Below are 23983 nucleotides of genomic sequence, written 5' to 3'. Positions count from 1 at the left end.
ATATTGAAGCGCTTTAGGAGATGCCGTGTGTATGTAGACTACAAATGAAGTGGTCTATAAAAGCATTAGGGTACTTGCGCTCCGAGTACGTTTTGGTGAATGTATTGCACAATATGCTCGCTGCTTGTTTGTTTTGCTGTAAACGGCTTCACTGCTTGACCCCCGTAATCCTTTAACCAGATTTAGAAGCCAATTAAGTAACAAAATTAACAGAGAAGCTCAAACATGAGTAGAGTCTTCAACACGCACAGGCGCAAGCGGTGACCTGATTGACAGATATGGCTGTCAGAGAGTATGTGTGTTTTTTTTTCATATTTTTTGCTACATACCTGTAGCCATTAAAGCATTGGAAATCTTATTCTTCAAACTTTTCTCATAGGTGGCATTTTATTTGATAAGAACTTTGCTTTTATGTGGCTTTTCCCTTTTGGTAAGATTGTTAAACCAATATATTTTATACTAAATGTAGTCTTTTAAGCTCAACAGGGAATGTTGGTAGGGAATTTTAAGCCAAATACTTTTTTTTTGTACTCTCTTCCACTGATGTAGGCAGCGCTGCACTTGTTGTCATGGAAACTGCCTTTTGAGAACTCTGTGCAAATTTCTCTCTCGCTCTCCACCTTCATCCACCAGCCTCTCTTCCTGTTGCTGTTTTGTTCTATTCGCTCTCTTGATCTCGCTCGCTCTGCCCTCATCATTGGCTCGTGCTTGTTGGATTGTTGTTCACGCCCTCCAGTCTGAACAAAGGGCGGGTTATGCTACTATGCTAATAATGCTAAACACATAGGCAGGCACACAGAGCCTATTCAGCCCTGCTAGTGGGGTCAGCATCTATAATGTGTCTATGCAGTCAGCCACTTGGCTTTGTAACAGGGTCACAATGCCCTTTACACACACACAGACATGGTAGCACGCATACAAAACACCACGTATTCACTGTAGGAGTGTGGCTTCTCCTCCTCACTGTATTTATGCATTTAGTTTTTTTAATTCTCATACATATGACACTGTTTGTCTGACCGTGTGTTATCTGAGTTTAAATAAAAATGGTCTTTAGGTTGATGCTAATTAGCTTAGCTGGCGCACCAGACGAAAAACAGCTTATTTACATGCAAGAAGCATCATCAAATCTCAATGCTCACAGGCTGGGTAGAAATGATGTCATCACTCTCCTGATAGGTCCTTTGGTTCTGTTTAGGAGGGGTGGGAACAGGGTGAAGTGCGAGGGAGTGATGGAGAAGAGAGGGAGGAGGCTGAGGCAGAAAGGAGGTGAGCGGGGGAAGGAGCGAGTGAGTAATTGAAAAAGAGAGAGAGAGATGATGCCGACTATCTTTTGGGTGGTGGTTTCTGTAAAACGTCTTGTACTCCTTGCCGATTCGTCTATGGATATTTTGTTGCCGTGAGAACCGCTGTCATGTGAGCAGCAGCTTGGGCGTTGCCTCGGATACGAGAGAGAGCCACGCCCGCCTTCAGGCATGAGGCGCCTCATCTGCAAACGCATCTGTGACTGTGAGTGCTTACACAAGATGTACATGTTTATGTTGATATACATGTTTGAATTGACTAGTGATGTTTGCATATGTGCCGATGCAGGGTGTTGTCCGTGTACTTTTGGAGGTTTCACAACCCGGGTACCGGTAGATGAAATGAAGGGCTGTTTGCGTTCTACTAGCTCTTCTCTTTGCTGGAACCACACAATCTGTGCTTGTGTGGGTGGATTTGAGTTGTACATGCACGGCTCTTTGTCTGAGATATAGATTAAAGTGTAATACTTCCTGCTTTTGGCGTTGAGTAATTTATAGGCCCATAATAGGGACTGGTTATGTGCTGGTTATTGATTACTAAAGCTGATCTTGTGGTACTGATGGAAATCTGATCCAAAGTTCTTTGGTTTCATTTGTGCTTTGATGGTTCGCTTGTACATTATGACCGATTTCAGTCTTATTTGATATTGCTCACATTATTGAACCAAATACATCCAAATGAGAAAACGATACAAAGCTTATATGGGAAAAAATGGCTGACCCTCGTGAAGCAAGTTCTCCAAACAGGATTTATCCATCTAAAATAAGAGATTATGAAGAATGTGGTAACCAAACAACATTGGACTCCATTGACTTCCATCGCATGCATAAAAACCACTGAGACGTTTCTCAGAATTTGTGACAGACATCATTTATTCTTGAGTTGAACTATCCCTTCAAAAGGGACAAGTTGGGTTAAATGTGAGTCAACCTCTGATGTTAACCAATGATATTACTGTCGATCAGGAACGAATATATTGATAAAAGCTGCTCCATGATCTGATTTAATGAGTGATGGATGATCTGCTTTTTTTAGATCGTAGTTTTGACGATGACGACTCTGTGGATGGCAGCAGGCCGTCATCGGCTCAGGCTGCGTTCAAAGTGCCCAAAGTACCCAAGAAACCTGCAGAATCTTCCAGCAGCGCTAGAAGACCCAGTGCCACTGGAGCTACTAAGACAGGTGAGACGCCTTCAAATACACAGATTCAATACATTTTAAAATAGGATGTTGAGATGAGGTCACTACATGTGTTGTGTTTCAGTCTTTAGACTTTGATACTGTTATGCAATCTGTCTAAAATACTTCTGACAGATTTCATCTGTGAGTGATGTACTATTAGCCTAAAATGCTGAATATCATTGAAGGAGATCTCACCACAAAGAAATGATTTATGTCAGTCTGGCTGCATGAATTCATTTCTTAAGTACCTCAAAAATCTGATTGATGGCTGGGTTTACAGGCTTGTGATTGATGTCTCTGTAATCAGTCAGTCCAGCTCCCATGTCTGTTTCTCTAGCATCTAGTGAAGAAAAACATTAGAAGTCTTCAAGTGTTTATTCCCAGGCTTTAGCCTTTTGGCAAATCTCTTTTGCCTCGGGACAGATTTATTCCTGGGACATGTGCCTGCATTGGACCCGTGTCAAGAACAATGCTTATATTTATGCTTGCTATTATTTGAAGAACAGAATGAGTTGTACTTTTTGCATGTTTAGTGGGGTTTAAGGCAAATGCTGTTATTGCTGTTGCTTATATAGATTTTGTTTCAGATTCGTTCAAAGTCCATCTCACCATGTTGTGCAATGCGCAGTAATATCTTAAGTGGTATATGTTGTTTAATGGTGGTACCAGCCTATTTAATATAGCGAAATACCCTTTAAGTATAAGAAGCTTTTGCAGAAAACATTTTAATTCGCTGACTGTCTGTTTGCATCAGCACTTCATGATGGATTGAACGTGGTGCTGAGGTTCATTATTGAGTTCAGCGTTAAGTTTCAAACAGATCCAACAGGAGTGCTTTGAAATGTGGTTTCTTGAGCTTTCTTCTGAATTTCTGATGTGTTTATCAGACTCTCCGGGCCTCTCTCTGAGTGGGTGTTATTAGCGGCCACTCCCCCTTTAGGCCGTGTGATTGATCAGTCAATTACAGCCGGACAGGAAGTCCATTAGGACTGATACATGTTAACGCGTAGAATGATTTTCCTGCCCTATGAAAGACATCAGCAGCCTCTGAAACCACTTTTGACACTTTCACATTACAATTTAAATGGATTTATCCTGTTAGATTTTGCTCCAATTCACCTTCTTTCGTTTCACCTATATATCTCCCATAAATAAATACACAGAGGATCCCCCTTTAATGGAGCGATGTAACAGTTGTTGCCATAGAAACTGTGCACAATGATGTGTTCCTATGGCAACGACTGCAACTGTCAGTTGGTTGTCTCTTGGCGTGATTGAGATGAAGTAAACGGTTTGGAGAATTAAAGACATCCCTTTTTAAGCTTGAGATTAAGTTGCCCTCCATGTATTGACCGCAGATGATTAACTTTTGAGAGTTTGTGTGTTGAAGTAAATAATAATGTGTGTTGCAGGTGTCTCTAAAGAAGGGGCGGTGGGAGCTGTGGATGAAGAAGATTTTATTAAAGCATTTACAGATGTACCCAATGTTCAGGTGAGATACAAACTCTTGCATGTAAATGAGGTATCGCTGAATTTGTTTTAGCATCTTGTTTGATTCCGCCTGTGACTTTCACTGCTGTAATGATGTTTGTAGAGCTGTTAAACGATTAATGGTGTTTAATCGCATCCAGAATCAAAGTTTGTGTTCACATTATATATATATGTATCATTATATATGTATCCTGTGTACTGTGGAGATGTTCTTAGTTTATAAACGCATACATGTAAACATATGAGCAGTATACAGACATATTATGTAAACACAAACTTTAATTCTTGATGCGATTTATCCTGATTAATCATTTAACTGCGCTAGATGTTTGATCAAAGAAAATGTTTAAGCACTTTCTATCTTATAGATCTACTCCGCACGGGACCTGGAGGATAATTTGAATAAGATTCGTGAGGTTCTATCTGATGATAAACACGATTGGGACCACAGAGTTATCGCGGTTAGTGAAACACACGTGATTCAAGCGTGTTACCCAAAAATCTTTCACACAACCCCTTGATAGCCTTCATATAGCTTTTTCAAGTGACCGGGCCTGTTTCCTAAATAAATATTTGGTGAAATGTGTTGGCTGGCAAACCATATTGGTGTTTCCCATGAGAAACAGTCAAAGGTCAAGAGGTGATGACATTGTGATGAAACAGACCTAGACACCCAATAGGACTTGATTTACATTTCGGGCAATTTCACTTTGAAAGGCTTTATCGTTTTCTGAAAACATACAAAGCCTTCTGAGTGCATTCAGAGTTTTCTGGTTTTCATGGAGTTTTGTGTATGCATTGCCATTCATTTATGATAAACCTATGTTGTGGTCTTACCCCTCACCCAGCTGAAGAAATTCCGATCACTGCTGGTTGCCGGGGCAACAGACTATGATTGTTTCTACCAGCACCTGCGTCTGCTGGACGGCGCGTTCAAGCTGTCTGCGAAAGACCTGCGTTCACAGGTGGTGAGGGAGGCGTGCATCACAGTGGCGTAAGTTATCTTTAAAAGCAATATTTGTGCTTTGTTTGTTTTGTTGGGATCATGACCTCTTCATTTTAAGGCACAATTACTTATCGTAATGTTATATTTGTGTCCGTGAAGGTACCTGTCTACAATATTGGGGAATAAGTTTGATCATGGAGCAGAAGCGATTGTTCCAGTGCTCTTCAATCTCATCCCTAACTGTGCAAAAGTAATGGCCACATCCGGCACGGCGGCCATACATATCATTATACGGGTAAGAAAGGCTGCCACGATGGAGTCTGTTCTGTTGGATTGTGCTCTGTCTGTGTGTTTTGACCGTGTGTTTTTTGCTTTCTTAGCACACTCACGTCCCACGGCTGATTCCTCTCATCGCTGGGAACTGCACGTCCAAGTCTGTGGCTGTCAGAAGGTGAGATGGCGGAATTGCTTGAAGACTTGCTGAGTATAAGCATTATTATTCAACAGACCTGCGTGACTTCATTGGCGACTCCATCGTCTCTCTTCCTCGCTCTGTCTTTCAGGCGCTGTTATGAGTTCTTGGATCTTCTGCTGCAGGAATGGCAGACTCACTCTCTGGAGAGGTATTATACAACATCCATGCAGAACCTTCTGGGGTTTACAGACTGACCCTGTGCTGCTTAAAGAGACAGTTCACCAAAAAATTTTCATTCTTTCTTCGTTACTCATCATCCTGTCATTTCAAACAATGTATGACGTTCTGACAAAAGAAGATATTTTGAAGAATATTGGTAACCAAACAACATCGACCCCTTTTGACTTCCATTGTATGGACAAAAAAACACACATTTCTCACAGAAGAAAGATTTGTATACAGGTTTTGAATGACATGAGGGTAAATAAATGATAAATGATGACAGAATTGTTATTTTCGTGAACTTTCTTTTTCATTGTGATCTTTCTCTGTGTCAGGCACGCTGCTGTCATGGTGGAAAGCATTAAGAAGGGAATCAAAGATGCGGACTCGGAGGCTCGAGTGGAGGCCAGGAAGTGAGTTTACAAAACGCATGTAGTATCAGATTGCTTACTTTTCATGTTGTTGCATTTCATGACTCATTCATTTCCTCAGGGCATACTGGGGGTTGCGGGCTCATTTCCCTGTGATGGCGGAGTCTCTGTATAACTCATTAGAACCGTCCTATCAGAAGACGCTTCAGTCATATCTGAAGAGCTCGGGCAGCGTGGCGTCTCTCCCACAGTCGGATCGCTCATCCTCCAGCTCGCAAGAAAGCCTTAAGTATGGAAGTTTGACGATTTGACGAATGAACGATAAGAGTTCTGTGTTTGACGGACTGACTTTGTTTTTACCTTTTTCCCAGTCGGCCGCTGTCAAAGTGGTCAGCTGCTCCAGGCAGAGGTGAGACCTGGTATTTGGCACATATCTGTCAAGTTCACATAACAACACGTGATAATTATTTGTTGTGTTCCTTGTGAAGTGCCAGCAAACGCGAAGTCATCAGGATCTCCAGGCTCTTTGCAGCGCTCCCGAAGCGATGTGGATGTTAACGCGGCTGCAGGTGCTAAAGCCAGACTTGGCGGACAGGCCGGAGGGGCGGGGCGAGTTACAACAGGCCTGGCCCCCGGATCGTATGCTTCTCTCGGTAGGAGCAACCTGCCATTTGTGTGTTGATCTTTGGCACACGCCTCTCCTCTCTCACTTTCGTGTGAAGAATGTCTTTAATTCTTCAAAGTAACATGCACGTACCAGTGTGGTGGTTGGTGTGGTTGCGTGTATGTTTATGTCTTTCGTTCTAACTGGAATGCTGTGCTCCTCTCTCTCTCTCTCCCTCTCTTTTCTTTGGCTTAAGATGATGCCTCTGATAAGGATGGTAAGATCATCTGGTGTTTGCTCATCCATTCTTCATCTTATCTTCTCTGTATTCTATTTTTGATTGCGACCCCCCCCCCCTCCTTCTCACCTCACCTTTTCTTATCATGTTGCTCGCATTTATGCTATTTCTATTTAGGTTAGTGATCTCAATTTTTACTTAACGAATGAGAACATTTAACATTTTGTCCATGAGCTTATAAACAATATTGAAGTTTACCTGGCAATTTTTACAAGTAGGACAATGGCTCAGGCAAGGGAAAGATGAACAACAGGAATGAAAAACATAAACGTTTTTAATAAACAGCTAGAAAGAAGACAACTAGAAATTTGCAATGTCAGAAACATGGATTTTATAAATGTGTTGACTTCAATGGAGTCTTGGACTTTGTTTTAATTGTATTCAGAACACAGTCCTTTCATACACAGTGGGTGGAGCTATTTGTGTACCGTGTTGTGCTTCTGCAGTCTGCTGGTGACTAGTGGTATTGCAAGAGTGGCTCAATCTGCCGGTGGCTTTCAGCTTGTGATTGTGTCAAGTTGAACTGCTTCATTAAAAAATCTCCATTACTGAGCTGATATTCTTCCTACTCTCTCCATTTTTTATTAACGCCATATCTTATTTCTAATTCAATCATTAATTCTTACTCATCGAAGGAATATCTTTGTTTATAGTCTGTGTGTGTTAGTGGGTAAATGAGACGCAAGATCTCTTGACACTGTTGTCAATGCTTTTATTTTAATGGAGCTTTATGAAAGACTAATTTGTCTCCAGGGCGGTTAAGGACGAAGCAGACTTTATCTACGGCGTCTAGCAGGAGCAGCAGTCAGGTCGACTCGAGAGGGCGGACCCGATCAAAGATGGCATCCCAGTCACAACGTAAGTATCTACACACTTGTATACACGCACACATACAAATTGTGTTCACATTGATTTTGTGGGAATCACAAATATAATCAATATAATTTATATAAACATTGCTGATCCAGAAGTGCTTCTTCGATTAGTCTTTTTAACATTACACAAATGTTGGAACAGAATACAAACAAACGAATATTAGAACTGACTCAAAATGTGACATGAACATCTTCATGTGAAAAAAGCGCTTCCAAACCAGTGATATTTACGTCTTCAAAGTGGTCTATAGATTTACCCACAGATAGTTTGGTATGTGAGCAAAACAACACCACAAGATATAAGCATATCGTATCAACTTAACACATTTCTCATGTAAGTGACAATATATGTCTGTAAATGAATCATGTTTACAGTAGAACATTATACTTGAGACAAACACATTCTCAGAAAATATTTTATTTAACTATGCTGTTCCTGTTGTGCAGTACATTTTGAACTTAAAACATTATCATGTTGGTGGTGTTATTTTGTGAATATAGTAATATAAGACATGAAATGTTAGTTATTTACTCGGGTAAGATTAAGATACGTCAACATTATTAATTTTACAATTTGGAGTCACCACATTTTTTAGCTAGTATTGCACGGTTTATTGTAAAAACATTTTTTTATATGTGGTATTATTTTTCCAAAATTCATGTACCATCCTTAGAAACATTAGGGGGAGGCTAAAACTGTTTTGACAGATTCCTAAAGAACAAAGTCCCGCCCTACATTTAGTTTTTCTCATTTCAGAATTCGTTTTACACGGATCTATGTCACACAAATCATAGACAAATCAGGTTATACTTAATAATATTTTTGTTTCAAGTGAGTGATATGTAGGAAAATCCATCAATTGTTTACAATTTAAAATGAACTGCATATTAGGAATGACCCCTAGGCGATAATGCTTATTTCATACAATAGGGTAAGTTAACGGCACAATTTGACTATAAACACAGCGTTCCTGACTGCATGTGTGTGTCTGTGAGATTGTATGGAGTCATCCTGCTGAAGGATGTAACCCACAGCTCCTCCAACTGTTTCTGTGCCTCTAGGTTCCGACGATTCTGATTGCACGCCAGGTACCCTCGTCTGACATGTTGGCGAGTGTGTTAGTTAATGCAAACGTGTGTGAGAGTTTGTGTGCGCTGCATGTTGTGTGGTTTTCACTTGGGTGTTTCGGTATCAGTCCATTTCTGCCTGCAGGCGTGTAGACACAAACTCAGCCGCATCAGTTCAGATATGTAGCGAGTTTTGATGGAACATAAAGCAGTGGCAACACATTCGTGATGTCTTTCATCTGTTTTGTGGTGTTTGTGAAGTATTGTCAGACTGTAGCGCTGTTGCAGGGCTTCTTCAATCTATGTGCGCGTCTCAAACTGTTTTTTATTTGCAGGCTGATGGTTTTATTTTATTCGTACAATATGTGCGTGTCACAACGCATTTACAGCATGTTGTTTACCCCATAATGCATTGTATCCGTTTATTATGCTGTTCCTCCTCCCAACCAATGGGTTTCTTGGCCCCGCTCCCTAATACCCCTTCATTGGCTCAGGATCACAGTCTGCTACCCCTGTTGGTGGTAAGATTTTCAACATATTTCATCTGTCACTCATGCTCTTGGTTGAGTCACGTCCCTCCTGCGGACTTTCATTCTCTAGTGTTTCCTTTGACTTGACCGAAACACGGGTTCTTCCCATCAGCCCCCAACTTTCCTCGCTGCATGGAGGGTGTGTAGCTTTGCTCACTCTGGATGCCCTAATGCTTTCCTGGTTTAAACCTGTGCGCAATTCTTGCACAAAACCTCACGCCTTGAGTGGGGACAGATTTGGTAATCGGCGTGTCAGAGTGAAGCGTGGGTGTTTTCATCTGTGTTTGTGTAGTCTGTAGTCATAGAAACATTTTCACGTGTTCACAGTAAATACCTCATTCTTCCCTTTTGATGGCCACAATACAGATCACAAAACTAGCTATTTTATTTCACAATGTGTATGTGTGTCTGTGATTGTTGTTTTTTGTGTGGTATAGATGTCTTGATTAAAGTAAATGCAAGTATAGCGTTGTGTGATAGGTCAGTTATGATATTTAGAATTGATGCGGATATGTGTCTGTTTGTGATGTTTCATTTAAAAAATGTGTATATTTGCGCATCACGGTTGTGCGTCATTCAGAATTTAAAAAGCATTTTAATCTTATTCAGTTTCTGAATTTGAATTTAAATAGGAAACAAGATGAATGGTAATGTAAATGTACGTAAGTTAAAATAAAATAAAATGAAATTCATGTAATTCAAAGAAATTCATATAACCACTGTTAGTGTTTCAGGTTTTTCCAGAGGCGTTAGGTTGCAATTATACTTTAATTAATATTGTAATATTAATATATTTACAGTTTTTAATTATATATTTTTTATTGTTTAAATAATATTACAGTTAACTTCTTGTACTATATATAATATAATATAATGTTTGGTTATAAATTATAATAAATAATATAGTAAATACAAATTTTGTTGGTATTTGGTTAATAACAAATTGATATTCATGGTGGCATACATTTGGTGTTGCTTTATGGAAAAATCTAAGTCTGGTAGTTACTGGTAGTTTATTGAAACATTTTCTTCACATCAGACATAAATAGACACTCCAGTCTCCAGACAATAATTTTGTTGAATTTCTTAGAATTGCAATTTCAGTAAACTCCACTACTCTCATTCAAAATTCTGAATTTTGCTTAACCCTGATGTGCATACAGAAAGTTTTCTAATGATCTGTTAGTCTCACAATCTTTGTATGTTTTCTGTATGTTTACAGCTGGTTCTCGCTCGGGTTCTCCAGGCCGCGTGCTGGCCAGCACAGCTCTGAGCACTCTCAGTACAGGTGCACAGCGTGTCAGTGCAGCTCCGGGCTCTCACCGTCGCAGCAGGATCCCACGTAGTCAAGGCTGCAGTCGAGACTCTAGCCCCACACGGCTATCTGTTGGTGAGCTCTAGCTTCTTTTTGTGATTGTGATGGACCACATCTCCTCCGTAGAACTATACATTTGATTCTGATCAGTGTGAAACCGCGAATGCAAAACTTCTGGCCCTCACATAAATGTATTGTGGATTGCAACATGGAGATTTAATTGAAATGTTCTCTTTCAATCAAAGCTCCATCAAACATCAGCCACATCTACAATGGAGCGAAAGGAGGTATGTTTTTTCTGTCTTCAGCACAGCCATCCCATTACGTTAATCCATCCGCTTGTCTGAACTGAGGCTCTCATCCTAATGGGGTTTCATGCTGGAGGTTGTGCTGTGTTCCGTGTAACACGCTGCTTTGGGAAAGCAGAACATACTGTCACATTAACCCTGCTGGGTCTTCACTTGTCTGCTGTGTTGTGAAACCCCACAGCTTGGTGCTGCTCTGCAAAAACGAATGAAGTCCATCTCATGAATGCAGATGAGCATTGAACATTTGTTTAAAGACAGAATATAAGTGCAAAGATCCAGTCCTGCCACCTCCCATGTATTAACATTCTCCATTTAATTCTTATCCCTGCAATGGTCTTTCCTTGTCTGTGAATGTCTACTTATGTCTAATATATTTTGCTTTAGTTACAAATTCATGCATGGCCTTAGTACTAATATTATCCTTCACTTGTCCTCTGTCTTCCTACTGTCTGTGAGGTTCCGTAAGGTTGATATTGGGCACCCTGCTTTTTCTTTAAATGCAACATATCTCTGTTGTTATTTCATTGCTTAACAATTCTTGATGTAATAGATTCGTCGATTCTTATGTCTCCTACATTTTCTATCTTTGATACCTCTCAACATTTGCCTTCTTGTTCTTCTATATCTTTTTTCTCTATGCTCTTTTCTTGGTGTGTTTCCCTATCTTGGGGGTGGGTCAGCGAGGGGTAGTCGTATTCCACGTCCTAGCGTGAGTCAGGGCTGCAGTCGTGAGGCCAGTCGAGAGAGCAGCAGAGACACCAGCCCTGTGCGCTCCTTCACGCCACTCGGTGAGTAGCCATGGCAACCATTTCATCTACCGGGACCAATCAGCTTTAACTCGGCAGTGGCCTTGATGAAAGATCATGCCATGTTGAACGGTTATAAATGGTGTTCATTTGAAACCGGAAGGTTTTTGCAGGTTTTGCAAGATTCGATTTGCTTTGAAACTTTTGGATCAAATTGGGGATGTTTGTGCAGTGGCTCAGCAGCACTGCTAGGGCAAATTAACATTTTATTGACTTGTAGAATGTTTTTCCGGGGCTGTAATGACCTCACATAGTTCAGCATGGGTAGTCAGCAGGGTTCTTCTGACCTTGTTTTTTGTTGCCTCATTTCACTCTTATGAGCATTGCTAATGGCTCCTGACAACCTTCATCTTAGGTGCTCCTTGTATATAGCACACAAGAGAAAAAAGCTTTTAGGAAATATTACAAATAATTTTTTATTGAGGTCAATATTAAGAAAGACACTATAAATATACATCCCTGGCCAACACGTTTTTATTTAAGGTATGATGCATCAATAGCTTAGCTAGTTTCAGTACATAAAGCATAAGAAAGAAGGGTTGTTTAGCAAAAGTGCAATCTTTCTGCTTTTACGCAGATCACATAGCAGAACTGGACTCGTACCTTTAAGCACTGACAATTGGTGTGTGTGAATGTGTGTGCCACAGTGGGGCATGTGTGTGGTTTGTGATGGCACTTTCTCACTTTATTACTATTTGGGAGTTTCTCTGGTGAGCACTGGCCTGGTTATTTATATATGTGTGTGTGCATTCTTGTGTGTGTGTGTGTGTGTTGCAGCATCCCGGCATTACTCTCGTTCAACTGGTGCTCTCCATGCCCCAGATGCCTTTGGGGCAGCAGGTGAACTGTTACCCCTGCCAACACAGGCCTCTTTTTTTTTAAGAAGCCTTTGTTTAAAGTCATTGTCAAACAAGTTTAATTTGTTTCACTTCATTCTTTTGCTTCTTTCAGTTAAGCCGCCATCGGACATGCATGCTTTTAGTCATCATAACACCCATTTTTTCCCATTATCTGTAACATCTATAACAACTGTGGTGATACTCAGCAAACAGCTGCAGATGTCAAGTCACAACTGAACGTTGACAGCAAGAAGCTTGGAGTTTATAAAATGGTTTTAAAGGTGCATTTAGTTTTTTTTGCGTTACTAGGCATATATGAAGAGTTTGGTTCCAAAATGAGATAATTCCGTTTCAAATCAAAATCAATGATATCATGTGTTTTATTTTGTTAGTTAGCTGTATTTTTTTAGTTAGTCTGGCTTAAATCAAAACAAACCAACTGCAGTTTGATTGATATTAATTGGAATGGAAAATAAAAAAGTTGTTAAAATCTCATTTTCCAACAAAACTCTTCATATATAAAAAGTGGCATTAGCTCTTGTTTTTGCATGATGCTGTACCTACACTATTAAGGAAGTCAAGTTTATATATAGTGCTTTGTACAATGTTGCATTGTTTCAAGGAGTTAAACGTTAAAAACAACAGGCTTATCGATTGGTACATATACAGTATTATGACATAAACAGAAAATGGCTGAGTGCACCTTTAAAAGCCAAAGGAAAAAGGGTTAAAGGATGGAGCATATGCGCTGAGCCAAAAGGAACAGCAGGGGTTGTTTGGAAAATGTAAAAAATATTAAATCTTCAAGATCAAAATGAAGGAACATTTTTTTTGCTGTCAATTCCAGTAGATTAATTTGTGCAATATTGATTTTACTTGCACCTACCTGTGTTTTCTCCTTAATTTAACCCAAGTTTTAAAATTTTGTATATTCATTTTTGGTTGTTTTCATCAGTGTTTTTGATTGTAACCTATGTTTATATTTTCCATTGTCTGGTGTGGTTTTCTGTCTGGTGGTTGATATTTGGTTGTTGCTGATGTTTTCTTAATAGTGATGAGTTCAAAGCATGCGACTTTTAAGGATTTTGACATGTAGGTGTCCCATGTGTGCATGCGCGTGTTTGTAAAACGTGTGATGTGTGTTGTAGGTTCTGGGTTGGGTATTTCTCAGTCCAGTCGTCTCTCATCCTCAGTTAGTGCTATGAGAGTGTTGAACACAGGATCAGATGTGGAGGAAGCTCTGGCAGATGCTCTGGTAAATAAACATACGATCACACACAATAACTTACATTCACTCTAACACCTGTAGTCATCATGCGGTTATACCAAGCACATTGCAGAATCTTAAAGATGTTTAGTCATTTAAAAAAATAAGACCAAGCTGCGTGTATTAGAAATGCCAGAATATTACATCAATAATAATAATACAACAATACCTTTCTCAATAGACTACAAATAGTCATGTTTTAGGAACAAAACTCAGCATTCAAGATAATGGTGGTGTAAATATACATAGAGGTGGTAAACAACCTGTATACTTTCTTAAAATGACCTTGAAGTTCCATGTAAAAAAATGTGTAAACATGTAGTATAATGATAAACATCTTGCGGATTCAGGTGTGGCAAAGGAATCAAATGTGCAGAACCGTGCTTATATACAAACATAATAGAAGCACACATTATATTATGTGTTAAATTGTCTGTCTTTAACTCCTCGATCATGCTTTAATCTTTGGCTTTGTCAATGCTGCCAGCTATTAGGAGATATGCGGGGCAAGGTTAGTGTGTTTGGCTTTCTGTCCGCTTGTCTGTGTTTCAGCATTAACCTTTGAATTTCCTTCATTTCTTTTAAAATGTCTCTTTTCTTTTTCACTTTATTTTTGGATACTTATTTATTTTTGTATGTTTTTTAAGCAGAAAAAACCTGCTCGGCGGCGATACGACACCTATGGGATGTGCTCGGATGATGATGCGAATAGCGATGCATCGAGCGCCTGCTCTGAACGTTCTTACAGCTCCCGGAACGGCAGTATTCCAACATATATGCGGCAGACTGAGGATGTAGCCGAAGTGCTCAATCGCTGTGCCTCCGCCAACTGGTCAGAGAGGAAAGAAGGGCTGATGGGATTGCAGGCGTTGCTGAAGAACCAGCGCACTCTGAGGTAATGTATGCAAAGACACACACAGACACACACATATTGATTTCTTGGACACACTTTGGTGTGCTTAGCAAAGATATCTACTGGCTGATATTTGTTCCCTATTGCTGCTCATTGCAAATGTGTTGTTTTTCTCTTCTAGCCGAGTTGAGCTGAAAAGGTTGTGTGAAATTTTCACCAGGATGTTTGCTGACCCGCACAGCAAGGTACTGTTGCATGCCGCTTCCAAACACGCTCAAGCTTACCAACACACACACACACATACACGCACTTCTGCGGACATAAACCAGCATGAACCTCTACATCACACAAACCTGCCTGACTGTATTGGATTCTGCCTCACCACAGACCGCGTTCTCACCACATACCCACACACACACTCAGGCATGTGCTGTGCGCACTAACTCTTGGGTTGAGGACCGTGGCTAATCGCATGGATTGGTTTGAGAGGATTCTGATACTGACAGTCGGTTCAGTCGTCTTTTTCCAACCGCTGCAGCGCCGCCCCAGACTGCCACCTTAGCTAACCTCTGTTTTCCCCCCTCATGCTTGCACTCATGCATACACGTATTGGGACTGTCACCCTAAAAGTAAAACATCAGGTGTGGTCTTCAAACCTTAAAGCGATAAAATAAAAAATAAAAACAACTTTTTTTCAGACAGTATCTCAAAACAATTGGTTTCCCCGATAGCCCAGTCCTACAAGCACAAACAGACTAACCCACGTTTGAGGTGTCTTTCTTTCTCTCACTCGTTTTCCTGGAACTTCCTCCTGGCATTCTTCTCTATCTTGTTGGGTAACCGTAGCTCCGCCCCATTTATCTGATTTGCTGGGCTCATGGCCCGCCCCTGTTTCTGATTTGCAGCGTGATTCCAGAGGCTTTGGCACGGCAGAATCCAGTATCAGTTCTGCCTCCTTTAAGGTACAACACTCATTCAGTCTCACACTGTCCAGCACTATCACATTCTACAGCTCATTGACGTGTTATTCAGGGGTTTGGAAAACCCTGGATGTGATTACCTGTCATATTGAATCTATATTGCCATATTTAGTAAAGGGTTCATACGTTCTGTACTATATTCTTTATTATTTTGTTTAAGAGTCTTTTTATGAAGGGTTAATGTACCTTTTATTAATTTCATTTTTTCGAAAGGGTAATTTCTTTTTCAGCAGTGGAAAGGTTTGAAGAATGTTGTTATGTTGTATTTATCATAAATGTTGATGTTCTACAAATGGTTTTCAGTGAGTATTTATTGTCTTTTATATGGTTTTATAGCAATTCACCAGTTTTTTGTTTTCTTTCATGCTTTACCTTCTGACGGAACTGTAGAGAGTAAGTTTGGTTAACTTTTATGCAAATCCTTATTTTGGTTTTTGCTTTTGACCGCTTGATCTGTTTTTGTGTAATACCTTTACACATAAATTGAGTTGCAAATTTTTAATGTGCCCTGTTAAAAACCATTAATTCTGTTTCTGACTGTTTGTATTGAATGCTAACAGGGCTTCATTACTTTCGATTACTAATATACTAATCAGTAACTGCGCTGTTTGAATAAAATCTAAATGTCTAACAAATGACAAAGATGCTCTTGATCCCGCTATTAAAATGTTCCTTAGTTGATAATCAAGTTAATCAAAACTATTTCTTTGTTATAAACATCAGCATAGTGTCAATAATCTGGATGTGTGATGTTTCAGAATACTGGTTGTAATGGTTAGCATGCTGTTTCTTATTTTAATGGAGAGATTTCCTAGTAGGTAAATAACTAGTAGCACATTTATCATCTCCCATCACTCGTATTTTAATCAAATGTTTAAATACCAAATCATCGAGCTATTTCTGACATTTTTTGGGGGTAGTAGAAAGTTTTTACCCTTATCCTTTTCCTTTATAGCGTGGTCTGTAATTGTATTACATTTATGACCCGTAAGTATGTCATCTGTTTCCTTTTTTTAATATGCTTTTCTATAAAATTCAGTTAATCTATTGTTAGTTGTTTCGAGCTTGGATGCTATTGAAGGTGATCTTCAATTAATTGAATTTATTTTTTTAAAGCTTGTATTTCCAGTCGGTTTTGGATGAAGGTGGGAGATGTTATTGGTACTACTTAGTTATTTTTCTGTTGGAAGAAAACAAACATTGCAACATTTTTATATGCTGCAACTATTTCCAACAAATGCATAACATTAATGTTCTCAAATTGAAGAGAAATGCATGAATCTTTCAAATAGCTTGCTTACGCTTGTAGTTCTGTTCTTATGTTTTTTCTAATGTCTCCTGCTGGTGAATTTCTGCACAGGTGTTTAGCATGTTTTTGGAGACACTGGTGGACTTCATTGTGGTTCATAAAGAGGATCTCCAGGACTGGCTCTTTGTGTTGCTCACACAACTGCTGAAGAAGATGGGCGCGGACCTGCTCGGCTCAGTACAAGGGAAAGTACAGAAAGCCCTAGATGTCACAAGGTGTGTAAGATTGAAAATTGGAGGCCGGTATCTCTGTTATACTCAGATATCAAATTGTGTTTGATGCTCGCAGATTTTGACGCTGAGTTTTTTCCTCTCATGTCATCTTCAGAGAATCTTTCCCTAATGATCTACAGTTCACCATACTTATGAGATTTACTGTTGACCAAACACAAACGCCCAACTTGAAGGTAAGTGCAACTTGGTGTGTTGTTTTTGTGTGTGAGTGTCTGTGTGTTTTTCTCGAACTGTCTCGATGATCGAGTGTAAATCAGACTTGAGATCATGAGTTCAATAATAAGTAGGGTTTAGTTTGGTCAATGCACTCGGGTTGACGTCACAATAATGTCATGCAATCCCCAAAGTTGTTGCTTTACATTAGAGTCTCCGACCCCATCCCTGGTCCCAAAACGGAATTTGTCATATGCACACCAGCCAACATTCAACATTGCAGCGGTATTACTTATTGCTGCGTCCTCTCCTGTTCCTCCCACCCCTTCTTTCTCCCGGTCTGGGGCTTTCTTTCATTGATGTGCTTTCCCTCTCTCTCTCTGAAGCCGGGGAAAAGGCGCTGTTGCCGGTACGGGGGCCGGGCTATAGAATTGTTTCCCCTCAGAAAGCGACGACATGCTTGCACACTGGAGGAAAATATCCAAGTGTGGAACCAAGCAGTACAGGTCAGTGAGACACAGGGGAAACAATTCTGTTACGCACAGCCCCACTACCGTAGACTATCGTAATCTCAAGTCTCAAGAGTATGAGAATGTGAGACGGATGTTTTATGTCTCATTTAAAACTTTAGGAGTAAACTTTGTGTAGTTAACTCAGTTTTTCAACTTAATGAGCAAGAAATAACTCCTGACAACATACAGTTATGTTCAAAGTAATAGCAGTCCAACATCACTAGCCCGATCAGTCAGTGTTTTTGGTAGAAATAATATTTTCGAAATGGCAAATATTTTAACTTGTAGGTTTAGTAGAGTAATAGAAAACCAACAGTCATGACATGCATGCTGTTAATTCTGTGTAATTTAATCATTAATTGAAAAGGGCGTGTTCAAAATAATAGCAGTGTGGAGTTCAATTATCGAGATAAATCATTCTGTGAAAAAACTGGTATCAAACAAGTGGCCCTCATTTAATGACGAAGGCAGCAAATGTTGTCTCTCTGAAAATCTGAGTAAAATGGGTCGTTCCAGAAATTGTTCAGAAGAACAGCGAACTTTGATAAAAAAAATGATTAGAGAGGGAAAAACATATGAAGTGCAGATATCAAATGCTTTAAAATGGCAACCAAAACCAGAAAGATGTGGAAGAAAACTGAAAACTACCATTCGAATGGATCCAGGGTGATCAAAGAAAGTCTGATGTTATCTGCGAGTACTGTAACACCTAGAAGACGCCTATGTGAAGCCACGCTATCAGCAAGAAGCCTGCGCAAAGTCCCATTGTTGAAAAAACAATATGTGCTGAAGAGGTTACAATTTGCCAAAGAATTCATTGACTGGCCTAAAAAGAAATGCCGCAATATATTTTGTGGACTGATGAAAGCAAGATTGTTCTTTTTGGGTCTAGGGGTGGCAGACAGTTTGTCAGACAAACTCCCAAACACTGAATTCAAACAAAAGTACACTGTGAAGACAGTGAAGCATGGTGGCGCAAGCATCATGATATGTGGGGATGTTTCTCATACTATGGTGTTGGGCCTATTTATCGGATTCCGGGGATCATGGATCAGTTTGAGTACATCAAAATACTTAGAGGTCATGTTGCCTTAAGCCAAAGAGGACATGCCCTTGAAATGGGTGTTTCAACAAGACAACGACCCCCAAACACACCATTAAGCGAGCAGCATCTTGGTTCAAGACCAACAAGATTAACGTTATGAAGTGGCCAGCCCAATCTCCAGACCTTTATCCAATAGAAAACTTGTGTGACTTGGTGACATCAAAAACGCTGTTTCTGAGGCAAAACCATGAAATGCAAAGGAATTGTGGTCAGTAGTGCAATCCTCCTGGGCTGGAATACCTGTTCACAGGTGCCAGAAGTTGGTCGACTTTGGTTCTGTAGAGTAATAACAAATTTGATACTTTTTTCTATGCTTTGATTTAGAATAGATTGTGCATTGTTCCCAATGCATCTGTGTATTGAAATGAAAGTTGTTATAAGGAGTTGAGCTTAACTTACTTTTTTGTAAACACACTGGTATTATTTTGAACACAACTGTATATACCCTGCATATTAAAAAAGCAATTTGAACCCAGTCACACCCGCCATGCTCAATCCAACCTCCCCCTGCTGTCTTGCTTCATTTGATGTATTTTAAGAATTCCTATGAATGTATGATGTCATGTTTGCCTGTTACTGGTGGATTGCTGTGTTGATAGTTTAAGGCCGCTGTATGGTTTGTATGTGAAGATGTTTACCTGATGTACAGTTGTGTGTTGAGGTATAGTTGGGATAGTTCACCCAAAAATGCCATTATTTTCTCAACCTCAGATTGCTCCAAACCTGTATCAATTTGTTTGTTCTGCTGAAAACAATGGATGAATGTCAAAAACTTAACCGATCCCGTTCCCCATTTACTGCCATAGTATGGAAAGTAAATACCGTGGGAGTGAATAGGGCTTGGTTACTGACGTTCTTCCAAATATCTTCCTTAGTGTTTAGCAAAATAAAGAAATGTATACAGTTTGGGAACAATCTGAGGGTGAGTAAATGATGACAGAACTTTCATCATTGGGTGAACTATCCCTTTAATGCTGCTGGTGTCTTGAATGGTATTTTATGCCTTAGATGGCAGATCATTTTGCTGCAGAGTTGTAACATGAGGATAATGTTTCAGGTGAAGGTGGCCATTTTGAAGTACATAGAAACACTGACACTACAGATGGAGCCGCAAGATTTTGTAAACTCCAGTGAAACCAGACTGGCAGTGTCACGTATCATTACATGGACGACTGAGCCAAAGAGCTCTGATGTCAGAAAGGTACAAGATACGAGAAACATACACATGCTTACATGGATATTGTTTTGAATGTTTATGTCTTTGCTTTGAAAGGTCTATAAAACCTTAACCTCTAAAAAGTGTTGTACTAAACAGAAACTTTGCCCAATCTAATTCAAGGGGTTTTTACATTTTACACGGAGATCTATATATGAATTGTTTTCGAGATTGTTGGTGGTGTTGACTGGTTATACGTTTAAATGATTTGCTTTATTTTCAGGCAGCACAGTCTGTGTTGATTTCACTGTTCCAGTTAAACACACCAGAGTTCACAATGCTGCTAGCAGCATTACCGAAAACCTTTCAGGACGGGGCCACAAAATTATTACAGAACCACCTGCGAAACACCGGCAACACAGCCCAGGTAATGCTGATGATGTTCTGTTTCATGTCTTAAAAAGACATAATTTAACTCTCAACACAAAATATGTGAAATGCTAGAATAATGTGCAGTTTGTTTTTTTATTTCTGGTTTAATTACATTTTTAAGTCCGCTGGAAACACTAAAGAGTTGGCTTGTTTTTCTAGGCTCAGATGGGAAGCCCTCTCACCCGACACACCCCAAGATCACCTGCCAGCTGGTCAAGCCCCTTAACCTCCCCTACAAACACATCACAAAACACACCTTCACCAAGGTACTTGGACTTGATCAAAATCTTGATAAACCATAAATTACTTTGCTTACATCACAACATGACTTAGTCATTTTGTATGTGTGCACAGTGCATTTGATTACGATACAGAGAACATGAACTCTGAAGAGATCTACAGCTCTCTGAGAGGAGTCAGTCAGGCCATCCAAAACTTCAGCGTCCGCAGCCAAGAGGACATGACAGAGCCACCACGAAAAAGAGATGGAGACGGTTTAGAAGAGGTTAGAAATGTTCTATTGTTATTTCTTCAAAGGGTGTGCTTTAAATTGTAAACCATGTAATCCGACTTCTTCCTACGCCCAAAAGCATCGTATCGAATTTACACTAATATAAATACTGTGTGTTATGTGTTTTTTATGTTGAACCTAAAAATTAAGGCATGTTGCTGTTGCGGTAATGTATTGTGAATGTGTGCAGGGAGGTGTTGAAACTACAGACACTGGCCGGACAGCACTGGATAACAAAACCTCTCTGTTAAATACGATGCCACTGCTCTCCTCTAGTCCCCGCCCAACAAGAGAATACCAACCAGGCAGCTACTCCGACTCTTTCAGCTCCTCCCCTTTTAATAAGAGCCTGAAAGATGGTGACCAAGATGCAGAATCGGTCACAGATGGTTAGACAATGTTTTGGAGATTTTGTTTATTATAATGACAAGTTTTCTTTAAGTATATTGCTTTTGTTCTGAAATGTTAATGTTGTTTAAATAACCATGTGTGGGTCTGACTTGTTTTCGGTTGATGTTGTTAACAGACAGTTGTGTGGACCAATCTGAGGTGGTGGCTGAGCTTCTGAAGGAGCTCTCAAACCACAGCGAGCGAGTGGAGGAGAGGAAAGCGGCACTTTGTGAGCTAATGCGTCTGATCAGAGAAACACAACTGCATGTTTGGGACGAGCACTTTAAAACCATCCTCCTGCTGCTCCTGGAAACCCTCGGGGACGGCGAGGTATGCATACATCCACGTACAAATCCGATTCAAGTCCGATTTACTTCACTTAAATTTTTTGAATCTATTTTTTTAGCATGTCATCCGGGCATTAGCACTGCGGGTGTTGAAGGAGATCCTTAACAGACAGCCATGGCGCTTTAAAAACTATGCCGAACTCACCATTATGAAGACCCTGGAAGCACATAAAGACCCTCACAAAGAGGTCAGGATTAAACTAATGTCACAGACATGCTCAAGATCGCCTTAGAATTTAAACACAGAGTGCTCTTGCACACCTTTTTTGGCTCTGTTTCAGGTGGTCCGGGCTGCAGAAGAGGGGGCATCTATGTTGGCCACATCAATAAGTCCTGATCAGTGTATCAAGGTGTTGTGCCCCATCCTCCAATCGGCTGACTACCCAATTAACCTGGCTGCCATCAAGATGCTTACCAAAGTCATCGACCGGCTGCCCAAAGATGGTCTTCATCAAATGCTCCCTGAAATAGTCCCTGGACTCTTACAGGTAATGACTGTATTGTGTTAATATAAAGCCAAATACAATGTAAAAATCTTCTAACTAATTGCTTGTATTAATACTGCAATTGTTTTGAATCATTCACGTTATAGAGCTCCTTGCAAATATTGTCACTGTGCTCTTATAATTCATTTATTTTCTATTCTTTTGCAGGGTTATGATAACTCTGAGAGCAGTGTACGAAAAGCATGTGTATTTTGCCTTGTGGCCATCTATTCTGTCATTGGAGAGGATTTGAAGCCTCACCTTAGCCAGCTGTCTGGCAGCAAGGTGGGATGTTTTCTGTTGCAGACAATTTTCAGCTCTTTCATTTTATACATGTTTTATGCAGTAAATAAGAAATGCCATATCATTATTCAGGAAGCGTTTCATGCCTTGGAGAGACAGACCAATGAATGTCTTAAAGAAAAGCATTAATAGAGTAAGCTGTGACACACTCTCTCTCTTTCTTCCCAGCTAAAACTGTTGAACTTGTACATAAAGCGAGCTCAGAGCGGCTCCGGTGGAAGTGACCAGTCTACAGACATCGGAGGGCAGGGCATGTAGCGCTGCAGTCTTCATTCAGAACTACAGCACTCTCTAAGTGCAGAGGGACCCTAGCTGGCTTTTTAACTCACATGTGCACACACAAACAAACACCTACACAGCTTTCCAACAAATACAAAAAGCCGCATGCATCGACACTGCTGAACTCCCTCCTCTGGCCAAGGACATTCTGGTGGGACACGCTGTGAGAAGCGCCATTGGACTAAACTTCTTCCCCCATATGAGATCATCATCATTCGTGTCAGAGTGAGAGAACACTGTGTCTGCTTATGTCAAAACAATTGTTTTGTTAGCTTGTAAATGACAGAAACGTGTGTGAGTGTGTGTCTGATGAATTGGGAGAAGGTTGTGGTATTTAATATATTGAAAATCCAGCACCGTGAAGTCAGGCCGAAGAGGGGGGGGGTGTTGTTTGTGTCGTTGTGCAACACGGAGATCATTACTTTTTATCGGAAAAGGTCAAACTTTTAAGATGAAGTTGAGAACTCTGAACAACATGTTATTAACGTTCCTAATTGCTCACTATTGATTATTATAACGTTCATATCAGTTCAGGTCGAGCTTGCTTTATTATAAGGCATACTTTGCTTGGCTATATGCATGTCATGAATAAAATCTGAACTTTCTGGTTGCGGTCATGGCTTAAAGGGCCATGCGTCACCCTGCGGGGCCAGATGTGATGCCACACCACAGGCGATATGTATTTATATAACATTCAGGATGATCTTGTGATGTCCCGAGGGCGCGTGAATTCTTTTAAGTAGCATATAGTGTCATTCTTCTCCGATGGGATATTTGTAGAAATGTATTTACGCGTTAAATGCTGCAATTGTCTTGTCACTTATTTCCTGTAGTGTCAGCCCTTATCACCTGTGAGGATGCTTTCCCTCGCTCTCTTCCCGCCGCATTTCTAGAACTGTGCTAACGAAGAAATTAAAATAAAGAAAATGTACAGTAATAAACGAACTCCTCATGTTTACTTTGTGCTTGTATTTACTATGGTCTCGCCGCAATAACACAAAATATGTCATTCATGAAAATATTTGTGTTTTGAAAATGTTAGTTACGAAAGAAATGTGCACCTGCTCCCTGCCACGTGTAAATTCTGCGTAAA

At 40.1% G+C, this 23983-nt stretch overlaps 1 protein-coding gene across 16 annotated transcripts in view; it reads left to right on the top strand.

Moving 5' to 3' along the window:
* The window catches only part of clasp2 (cytoplasmic linker associated protein 2), a 35857-nt gene extending 12010 nt beyond the window's left edge, over positions 1–23847 (top strand). For 2 of the 16 annotated variants that reach the window (XM_079483991.1, XM_079483983.1), the window contains 32 exons: positions 2341–2487; positions 3900–3979; positions 4347–4439; positions 4827–4972; positions 5084–5219; positions 5305–5375; positions 5488–5547; positions 5897–5974; positions 6054–6221; positions 6304–6341; positions 6421–6585; positions 6793–6813; positions 7588–7692; positions 10530–10697; positions 10868–10909; positions 11611–11718; positions 13724–13830; positions 14330–14353; positions 14490–14737; positions 14877–14940; positions 17036–17199; positions 17312–17390; positions 20045–20188; positions 20427–20570; positions 20735–20841; positions 20930–21080; positions 21277–21475; positions 21613–21806; positions 21883–22011; positions 22105–22311; positions 22477–22593; positions 22780–23847. In XM_079483991.1, the coding sequence (XP_079340117.1) occupies positions 2341–2487; positions 3900–3979; positions 4347–4439; positions 4827–4972; positions 5084–5219; positions 5305–5375; positions 5488–5547; positions 5897–5974; positions 6054–6221; positions 6304–6341; positions 6421–6585; positions 6793–6813; positions 7588–7692; positions 10530–10697; positions 10868–10909; positions 11611–11718; positions 13724–13830; positions 14330–14353; positions 14490–14737; positions 14877–14940; positions 17036–17199; positions 17312–17390; positions 20045–20188; positions 20427–20570; positions 20735–20841; positions 20930–21080; positions 21277–21475; positions 21613–21806; positions 21883–22011; positions 22105–22311; positions 22477–22593; positions 22780–22869 (3794 nt within the window). In that variant the 3' untranslated portion in view covers positions 22870–23847. Of the gene's footprint in view, positions 1–2340; positions 2488–3899; positions 3980–4346; positions 4440–4826; positions 4973–5083; positions 5220–5304; positions 5376–5487; positions 5548–5896; positions 5975–6053; positions 6222–6303; positions 6342–6420; positions 6586–6792; positions 6814–7587; positions 7693–8771; positions 8799–9271; positions 9299–10529; positions 10698–10867; positions 10910–11610; positions 11719–12513; positions 12577–13723; positions 13831–14329; positions 14354–14489; positions 14738–14876; positions 14941–15600; positions 15658–17035; positions 17200–17311; positions 17391–20044; positions 20189–20426; positions 20571–20734; positions 20842–20929; positions 21081–21276; positions 21476–21612; positions 21807–21882; positions 22012–22104; positions 22312–22476; positions 22594–22779 lie in introns of all 16 variants that reach the window. The other 14 variants (XM_079483988.1, XM_079483980.1, XM_079483989.1 and 11 more) reach the window with 14 other exon arrangements.
* The last annotated feature ends 136 nt before the right edge of the window (positions 23848–23983 follow it).

The sequence above is a fragment of the Barbatula barbatula genome (genome assembly GCF_947034865.1).
Source record: "Barbatula barbatula genome assembly, chromosome: 21".
Lineage (NCBI taxonomy): Eukaryota > Metazoa > Chordata > Actinopteri > Cypriniformes > Nemacheilidae > Barbatula > Barbatula barbatula.
Note: the sequence above shows the minus strand (reverse complement) of the source record. Positions and strands in the feature narration are given on the sequence as shown.